This window comes from Polistes canadensis, unplaced genomic scaffold, assembly GCF_001313835.1.
Source record: "Polistes canadensis isolate GaletaPanama2010 unplaced genomic scaffold, ASM131383v1 scaffold_184, whole genome shotgun sequence".
In the NCBI taxonomy this organism is placed as follows: domain Eukaryota; kingdom Metazoa; phylum Arthropoda; class Insecta; order Hymenoptera; family Vespidae; genus Polistes; species Polistes canadensis.
The window spans coordinates 105,222-115,294 of record NW_014569731.1 but is presented as its reverse complement, the minus strand read 5'-3'; the positions used below and the strand labels follow the sequence as shown (position 1 = coordinate 115,294).

The window sequence follows — 10,073 nt, the reverse complement described above, 5'->3', positions numbered from 1 at the left end:
AATATATATATATATATATATATATATATCTGTTTTTTTTTATTAAAACAAAACAAAAATGTAAAAGAACTAATTGCGTTTTATTTGTACAAAAATACGAGTTTGGTCCAAATTGAAATTTAGATAATAATGCATATAATTTAAATAATAATATATTTGTAAAAAATAAAAATATTTTTAATAGAAAGATATTCTAATCAGGGGAATAAGAACTATAATGCATTTTTCAATTCTCGTTTGATGCTTCTCAATTACTTTGAAAGTATAATAGATTGCATGCGATGATGCACGATGATAACATTTAACAACGCTTTTAGAATTTGATAATGTCACGAGCTTTTGCAGGTCAATAATCTTGTTAGTCACTCACCATCACATATAAACAGGCACATAGACTCAAATTAAGTTTTCACGTTTACCAAAACTCGCGAACATGATCTTCAACACATTTTATTTATACAATAAATATATATATAATACTAAAAATGATTTATTCATTTATAAATAATACTATTATCCAATTATCTAGAAAAACGAAACGATCAAATTCAATTAATATATTAAATTAAATACCAAAAATTGTACACATCCTGTAAAACGCATATGTAGATATATGTAATATAAATACATATACATTATCAATTATGTATAAGTATAAATAAAATTATTATCTGATTACGTAGAAAAATGAAGCGATAAAATTTTATGAGTACATTCTATGAAATATAATAAAACTTTTTCACGCCCTATTTTACACATATATGAATACATGTAATAGAGATATACATATACTAAAAATGATGTATTAGTATCAATAATATTATTATTTAATTACCTGAATAAACGAAACAATGAAATTCAACGAAATATTTATATTTTATGAAATAATCAGACTCCTCTTCTCAAAGTTTTATTTTGAAACATACTCGACTTAGCGTCCTTACTGAGGTCAACATTGAAATGTCGTCTATCAACTCGAAGCTATCGCAATTATTAGTCTCTATGGGAATTACCATTGATGTGTGCTAATGAAAATATAATCTAATATATGACCAGCATATCTGATATCTCGTAAATGCGTTGTTTTTATCTCCTTCCTAGAAAATAAATGATATTTACATTTCTCTCTCACTCATATATTTTATTTTTTGTATTAAATATTCAATTTTTGTATTTAAAATATTTGAAAATAAAAATCAATTTTTAGGAATCGAATGCATTTGTATTTACTACACTCGTTTTTTGTTAGTTATTATTCTAATACTAGTAATTCCATCATTATTGTTTGAATTACGACAATAGAGACACATTTAATCCGTTCAGTGCTACTGATAAATGGATTATATGAAGAGTATTATTACCTTAGATAACATACATAAGTATACATACAATGTTATTTCCTTGATAATTAATTCTATCAAAGATCTTCGCATAGTCTCTACTGAAAACTATAATGAACTTTCCAATTAATTTGACCACACTTCGTTGCTTATAAGAATCGAACTCGTAAAAAACATAATATTATTAGTATATAAAAAGCATTTTTAATTCAAAAATCAATATCTGTATTCTTCTTTATTGTAACGCATATCAAAATTTTGTAGGTGATTTTGAAAATTAATTACTTCTTTTCCAAATATTTTATACTATTTCTTTTTATATTATAAAAATACTTTTATACTCGCATTTATTGGAAACAAAATGAGCGTTTAAAATTTTAGATTATAATTATTAATTTTTTAAATCATTTAAAAACTTTTGGTCCATCAAAAAATTTCCGATGAATTCTAATTGTAAATTTGATATACATAATTGCGTATTCCTTTTATAAAGATATTTATCAGTATGAGAAATGATTTTTTCTCTCTCGATTTTTTTTTGATAACGAAAGAAAAGGTAAATAAACATGATCTTACGATTTTGAAGTTTTCATTGTTATATGACATACTAAACTTATATATGTAATATCTCCTTTCTTTCGAATTTTAGCAAAGAATAGAAAAAAGAAGATACGAAAAATTCCTAAGGGAAAAATCACTAATTAGATTTTATCCATAAAAAAATAAACGTTTTAATAAAATGCTCACTTTTGTATTCCCTCAGGATTTCTCTAATTAACTTGTTTTCTCTCATATATTGCTTTTTACAAAAAACGTTTCATCTATTGCATACCAAACCCGCATGTTCAAATAACTTCATATGCTTTCAATGCTTAGAATTCCATAAGAGAGAGAGAAAGAAAAGAAAAGGACAAAAATAACAGGAAAAAAAATATTCGAGGACCATAGAAAAGAATGTATAGGGTGTTTTTCTTTGAACACATACAACTAAAAATATCACAACACTACTACAATTAATTTGCATATGGTGTTGAATAATTAATAAACATAAATTAAATAATAATATTAATTATTATTATAATAATACGTAATATTTTTGTGCGAGTGTATCCAAACAAGTAAATAAACATACTCGATAGATATGGAAGATACGTTTGTTTACAATTTAGTTATCGACATTCGAACAAATCAATTAATTATATAATTTTGTTTTTTAAATTAATGTATACATCTAATTATTTATAAATCTAACAAATTAAATAATACATTTTACCGACAATAAAGTTTCTATCTTAATTATGAATTTGAATTAAATCTACGTAAATATAAATAAGTATGTACATATAAGGTTATGGTTGGCATGTACCGTGGAACAATGAAAAATATAGAAAAAAAGAAAGAAAGAAAGAGAGAGAGAGAGAGAGAGAGAGAGAGAGAGAGAGAGAGAGAGAGAGAGAGAGAGAGAAATAGTGTAGAGGGAGTAGTCGGTGCTGCATTGGATCTATCTTTGTCTTTATCTAACGCACACTTCATTCCGCATCATTCTATCCCTCTCACTCAGCCGATCTTTCGGAGTCGTGTATATTCGTGACAGATCGGTTAGTAATGAAACCGGCTTGCTTTGAATACTCGTAAGTTTGACAAAACAAGGTAAGTAAACACATGCATAAATTCATATATATATATATATGTATATATACGAATATGTAAATGACTTACGTTTTGGAAATTACGTGATGTAACTAAGGCCGAGGAGACGGTGAAAACGCGTGTCGAAACGTCGTACCATCTTGTAAGGGACATTACACGACAGGAGACTGCTGATGCCATTTCAATTTATTTATGTGTGCTGTATGTGTATATGCTGTTTGTGCGTATGTTTAAAACGATGATCTTTTCTTCCTTTTACTTGCTCATCCCAACCAACCTCTCTTCACCTATCCAATTTCCTGTTTCCTCGTTGACAAGAAAATAGAAAATAAAAGGACAACTGTTGATGGCTCTGAAGAAAAGGACAAACTATATTAAAGTAAGTACCTTTCCCTTTTTTTTGTTGGCGGGCGAACACTTTTCACACACATGAATAACCTCACGCGACTATATAACCACGAACGATCATCCATGTACGATGACGACGACGTACAGACTAATCGTCGTCGGTCACGGCCGGCATCCTTCGTGCCCTTCCGCGCCGACTCGCCCAGTGCCACTCTACTGTACTATAGCTCGACCAATCAACAGCCATATTTTACCGAACATTCACGAATCACTCGCGCTTTTACGAATTTTAAATACTTGTATTAGTTGCCATGTATTACAGACCGCGGGAATTTGGTTTGATTATTCTGGAAGGAATTTGAACCTTTTTGTCAAAGTTACATGAAATATATCTATAACATAATATTGGATGAATTACCGCGCATGTTTCTAGAAATGGATTTATATGTTATTCAAGAATCAAATATGTGTTATATATGTTTCCAACAGTTTAATTTTATCGTGAAAATGTTACTTGGAATAGTTAACCCTTTGACTGCTAAAGGCGCATATATATAAGCTTCACAAGTCTATCAATATATACGAAAGACGTAAATATACGTCCTAATGTATACATCAATATGTACGAAGGACGTAAATTTATGCTCGGTTTTTACTATAAAACCTTTTACTATTTTACTAGTTGACATGTGACGATCGCGCAGTCTGTATTAGTGGATTTTTTCGAGATCGCGGCGCAGTCAAAAGGTTAAAAGAAATTTTTTATTGCTATAAGATTAATGTTGTTAACTTTCTTTTTTCAAATTAAATATGATATATATAAATTATTACCATTTGCTAATATTGCAGAAAACTGTTTAGGTCACATATTGAATAGTGGTTATAGTACCGTAGGAACGCTAGCAAGGAACCTTAACAGCAGAAAAAATGAAAAAGTGCTCTTAATTGCACACTATTTGCTCAATCAAAATCTTTAATTGCTCACTTTATTAATTAATTATTTAATTAGTTATGAATAATTGAAAATGCAAAAATTTTTTTCCTATTTCTAAGCAAGGCAACGAAGTTTGCAACAGGAGAAAAAAATGAATAAGTGCTCTTATCAACTTTATTATATCAAATATTTTTTATTTATCGTTAATTAGTTGAAAATAATTATTACACTTTGAATAATTATGAAATGGCGACGTCATGAGTGGGAGATATGTTATACACATGCGCAACCACAAATTCAAGGCGCAAGCACACTTGGAAAAAAATGAAAGTAAAGTTGGTATACCTGCAGGGGATATATTTAAAGTTGATTTCCAAAGTAACAACCTATAAGGTAGTGAAAAGAAATAAGTTAATCGTTCATAATGTTTAAACAATAGGTAAATATTTTTATTTTTTCATTTTTTTCTGCTGTTGCGGCTCTATGCCAGCGTTCCTACGGTCGTTATAGTATTTACCAATGTATATTTTGTTTTTGTTTTTTTTTATTATTTGAAATAGTGCAATATCGATGGTATTAAAAATTATGCTAATATAAAAGGATAGTGCCATGTATCCGAATAATCCTAACCTTTTCAACGAAACCTTTTCCAATCCTTTACTAAAAGTCAATGAATTTTATCGTTATGTTTATTTTTCGAATTTTACCACTCGAATAATTTTAACGATCTTGTCACGAATAGGATATGTTTTATTACAAATTAGTTCTGTGTCAAAGCAGGACAATTTGAATTTAATATTGTTTAAAAATATCAAAGATATCTGCTGTACCACAGTTGCTTATTTTACGATTGGTTTTCTTGTGATATTTAATGATGACGTGTACGGCTTTATCTACGGTGATTATTATAGTTTCGAAAATTTGTTGATAAAGAAGGAAGAATTCTTAATTGGTTGGCAAGTTGTCATAATGACATCAGCTATTTATATGTTTAGTATGACCGAAAATATATGCTTTATTGGTCATTTTCTGGTAAATTTACTCTTGGCTGGTTTAGTTCAACCTTTTTTTATTCGTTGGTCTTTAATGCCAGAAGGATGGATCGTGAGAGGTAAACTGTACGACATCAGAGTTTATTTTCGTGATCATGCTGGATCAGGAATTGTTCACGTTGTTGGCGGTCTCTCTGGTTTGATCGTTTATTTAATATTATCGAGAAAAAATTATATTTTTAAAGCAAAGAATATTGATAGAATAAATTTACCTTCGTTCCTTTTGAGTACCACTTGTTTGGGTTTATTTTTGATCTTCGTTGGTCTTCTAGTAAAATATTTTTATTTTCTTTACATATATATTTTATGTATTTCTTCATAATTATACTAATTTATTCTTTCCAGAATTTGTCTTTATCAACCTTGGAGAATGATACATCAAATACTATAAACACTGTTATTAACAATTTAATAGCAGCATCTTGCTGTTCACTTTGTTTCATGATCCTTCATTTAACATTTAAACGATCTATCGATCATTGGACAACATTAAGATGCGTTCAAGGTTTAATTGTTGGCTTAATTATGATCTCAAGTGCTTCCAACAAATATTCTCATTTGATGTCTATCGGATTAGGTTATTTAGGAGGAGTTATTTTTTATTTGATATCCAGATTGATATTTTATAGAGATTTAGGTCACTGCAATATCATAGCGATTCATCTAATTTATGGTTTCTTCGCAAACATTCTGGCACCATTCTGTGTATCAGAAGAAAATACTAGCACACAGTCTCGTTTATTAAATCTTTCCTGGCAATTAATTTCTTTAATTGTTTTGATGGGACTAGTGACTGTCACTCTAACACCTTTACTTCTAATTCTACAAATTTTCGGTTTACTTAAACACAGATCGCAAATTTTTAAAATAAACGAATCTACGATTAGTCTTGAAATGACAAAAAGGATTTCTGATAAAAATATTATATGCGATAAATACGAAGAATCGATTATAAATAATACACATTTATTATCCATTAAATTTACTGGAGAAAATTCTTATCAACCTCAAAACGAGTTGTCGCGATTAGAGGAAGATGAATTTATTAAAGAAAATTATTTAAACAAGATAGCGACCATGAAAAATGAAGAATTGTCTGATTCTTCGCAATCATCAGGTCTGCATCATCGAGTAAGTCGTCAGATTAAAGATGAAAATTTATAAAAGATTCATTCTAATCATTTATCCTAATCATCATAGGAAGAAAAGTGCACAAATTAAGACAAATATATACTCTTTCTGGGTACAATTTGATCTCGTCACAGGATCAATTTGCTAACGGTGATAGAATCGATATCGATCTTATGAATAGCAGAAAATATTTCTCTGAAACTAATTTACAACATTCTCCAAATATTTCTCATCATTCAAAAGAAATTCAGCGCAAACTGAATTTAAGTTGTTACGTTGATATTAAAGAAAACAATGATAATGAAATTACTATTAAAAATGAGTATCAATTACGAAGAACTCAAAAATTTATGAACTTGCGTGAAGAATTGGATAAACAAGAGTTCAATGAACTGGAACAAAGAAAAGAATTTTATACAGAATTAATTCTTACATGATATGTAATTTTCATAAAGTCTGTGGTGCTGAATCATGAGATAAAATAAATGCATGTTTCATTCGATTTTATGGCATATCGTAAATTTAAAAAGGAAACAAAAAATACTATATAATTATCTTCATAATTTTATATTCTTCAAGTGTGATCGATGTTGTATTTCTTATATATATACGCGAGACCGTTTTAAATAATTATTTTATTAGAACTTATGGCCTATTCCGTACAGTTATTACAATATTTTACAATAGAGTAATCATAAGTTAAATAATCAAGGTCGTTATTTAAGGTGCCGTACACACATTTTAAACGCATTTTTTGTGTAAATCTAGGGTAACGGCGATTCTTCTCATTCGTAACAGTCTATTAAAGCGAAACTTTTTTCGAAAATGCTTCCTCGTTTTGTCTTTCTCATTTTAAAACGCAAAAATCAATTCAGATTGAAAATAATTTGAACGAATAAAATAAAAAAATATATTATTTTATTATTACAATATTTGACATAAAAAAAAATAAAAATACATATGTGTTATCTTCTTTATCTACATAAAAACAATTGTAAATAATGAATTTTAAAAAAATTGATTGACTCTTCATAAAAAAAAGGAACAATATAAATATTAAATAATTTGGAATAAAATTACTTGGAAAACAGAAAAAAATAGAAATATAATAGTATCAAATATTAGTTCTTTTTTTTGTACAATTCGGAATATAAATATTATTATTATTTTTTCCATGGTATTATGTTTCTGTTTTTTGGTTTTGTCACATATTATTGTCAGGCGGCGATAAATCATAAAACTGTTACGGCCGCCGTGCCGACTGAAAATTTCAATAACATTAACTACAAAATCCAACGTGTATGTTTGTCTGTATGTGTGTGTTTGTTTTATGTCATCATTTTAATATGATAATACAATTATTATATACAACACGGTAAAATGGCACGATTCGACAAAATAGATCGATCATCATTTGTATAATAATAATCCATCGCTGTTACTAATTATTATTATACTTACTATTACTAATATTGTTATTCTTAATATTATAAATTATTAATATTAATATTAATTATTAGTATCATTATTATTGTTATTGTATTATTAACAAGAAATTTTGTACAAGGTTTATCGTTAAAACGTCCACAAATGGCACAATTTAACGGCAGTATAAAAATGGAAACAAATATACAAACGTAACAAGATAGTAGTAATCAGATAAAATGTTTAAAGATAATATGGCCAAAGGAATTTCGCTTTATTTAAAAAAATAAAATTATCCGTTAGACGACGTCATTGTACTTAAAAGATTTTTGCGAATGCGAACTTTCGTCCTTCTTATTTTTGTATTTCCTTTTTTTTTATCCTCAATTGCTCGTTTTGGACGGGAGCCTTATAACTCGTCTATAACTCTCTATCAACGATAATAATAATATATTTTTTTTAGTACATCAAATCTGTGTGTCAATATGTCAATATTTTCTTAATAATATTACGGTACTGATATTTTTTTAAATAATATTTTAAAAAAGATTTATGACAATGACGCATACAATAAAAATTTGTCAATCCAATGTAAACGTTAAAATCGTAAATTTTTGTTCGTCGATTGATTAACATTTAAAATTGAACTTTATATAATTGCAGGGAAGAGTTGATAATAAATTAAATAAACTTTTATATACAATGTACATCGTATGTGTGTGTGTATGTGTGTTGTGTGTGGGTGTATATATATATATAATAGTAGCACTATTCTCGATTGCAAAAATTCGTATATAAGTAATGTAGCCTTATTAACGATTCTATCAGAGAAAGTACAATAACATAGCAGGTGTTTGATCGTATATTTCCAAAACGAGCAATTCGTCATTATCATTGACTAATTGCTGTCATAGAATCGTTATCAATCAAATAAACGACATAGGAATAATAAATTGGACATATTGTTGTATGGGATGATACATTACAACACAGCTCACGTATTATGATTTCATATTTACCAGTCAAATTGTTGATTTTCAATATTAATTAAAACGAATGTCCAAACTTTGATAGGTGTCTTCTTTTTCTTGTTTTTTTTTTTTTCATTAAATAGACTAAAAAATGTTCAGAGGGTGTTTTAAAAGTGTTCCATCGATTATTGCAAGCGAATATGAATTTGATCGCGCGAATGCATTTTTTATCTTCGGAAATTTTAATCTTCAATCCAAATTTCATCCCAAGCATTTCCTATAATTGATCTAATTTTGTTCGTTAAAATCTAATATTTTACACCTACACGCGTTGACATCAAAATAGTGTATTACAATATAATATTACATTAATGTACAAACGGACGCGATCATACACCTCTTTTATTGATCATTACTCTCATCGTCGGTACCAAGAATAGTATTGTCAAAATATACAAAAATCATGATAGATTTTTTTTTGTTTTTGTTTTTGTTTTTGGTTTTCCCAAAATATGCTTATACAACGAGAATTAACATACACTGTGTCTCCGAAAGTAGATGGGCTAGAAAGGAACTAATCTGACAGCCCAAAATATGCGTTTCGTTCGCTTGGACGATATTTCGAGTGTAATAGTGATGAACGATCGATCGCTAGATGAGAGACTGGCTTTTTGTTTTTTTAATTATTTAAGTTTGATCAATGGGTAGATCGATCGATCGTTCGTTTGAGCGAGGATTAATCATTTTTTAAACACAGCAACATGTTGTTTTTGGACAGATAATACCTCGATAGAAATATTAAGTTGACGAACTCTTCGAAATACTCTGTTTGGCTCAGAAAGAACATATTCTTTTTAATATTTCTTCCAACTTCATGTAGATATTTTGTTTTTAATCATTCGATACACAGCTATGTTTCTTTTTTCCTAAATTATCGTAATCGTTCCTCAGCGATGTATTTTTTTATTTGAAAAAGAAAATCAAGCTCGATAGAAAAATATGAAGCAGTCGTTTGATATAAAAATGAACACAACATGAAAATATTACAATTTAGTTTAAATTTCTTTCTGATCCAAACAAAGTAAGAATTATCAAGACATTGTTTTGTTCATCCTGACAACGAAGATATAACGCAGATCGTGTTCTGCGAGTTCGAGTTAGAGAGGCCTCTTCTCAAAACCCTTCCTAACTTTAATGACGCAACAACGATAATAATAATTAT

General features: G+C 28.3%; 2 protein-coding genes across 5 annotated transcripts in view; one reads left to right on the top strand and one right to left on the bottom strand.

The window, feature by feature from the left end:
* The window catches only part of LOC106789464 (calcium uniporter protein, mitochondrial), a 56,503-nt gene extending 52,991 nt beyond the window's left edge, over nt 1-3,512 (bottom strand). Inside the window, exons 1-2 of one of the 3 annotated variants that reach the window (XM_014753674.1) lie at nt 3,378-3,512; nt 3,060-3,296 (exon numbers count right to left, since the gene is read on the bottom strand). In XM_014753674.1, the coding sequence (XP_014609160.1) occupies nt 3,060-3,170 (111 nt within the window). In that variant the 5' untranslated portion in view covers nt 3,171-3,296; nt 3,378-3,512. Of the gene's footprint in view, nt 1-3,059 lie in introns of all 3 variants that reach the window. The other 2 variants (XM_014753673.1, XM_014753675.1) reach the window with 2 other exon arrangements.
* Nucleotides 3,513-4,677: 1,165 nt separating this feature from the next.
* LOC106789454 (ammonium transporter 1 member 3-like) lies at nt 4,678-6,976 on the top strand. Of its 2 annotated transcripts, none has more exons than XM_014753651.1 (3): nt 4,678-5,595; nt 5,670-6,441; nt 6,525-6,976. In XM_014753651.1, the coding sequence occupies exons 1-3, from the start codon at nt 4,882-4,884 to the stop codon at nt 6,890-6,892; spliced, it is 1,854 nt and encodes a 617-aa protein (XP_014609137.1). In that variant the 5' UTR covers nt 4,678-4,881; the 3' UTR covers nt 6,893-6,976. The 2 variants fall into 2 exon arrangements, with proteins under 2 accessions (XP_014609137.1, XP_014609138.1); XM_014753652.1 differs by having other exon boundaries at nt 5,670-6,455; nt 6,525-6,621.
* The last annotated feature ends 3,097 nt before the right edge of the window (nt 6,977-10,073 follow it).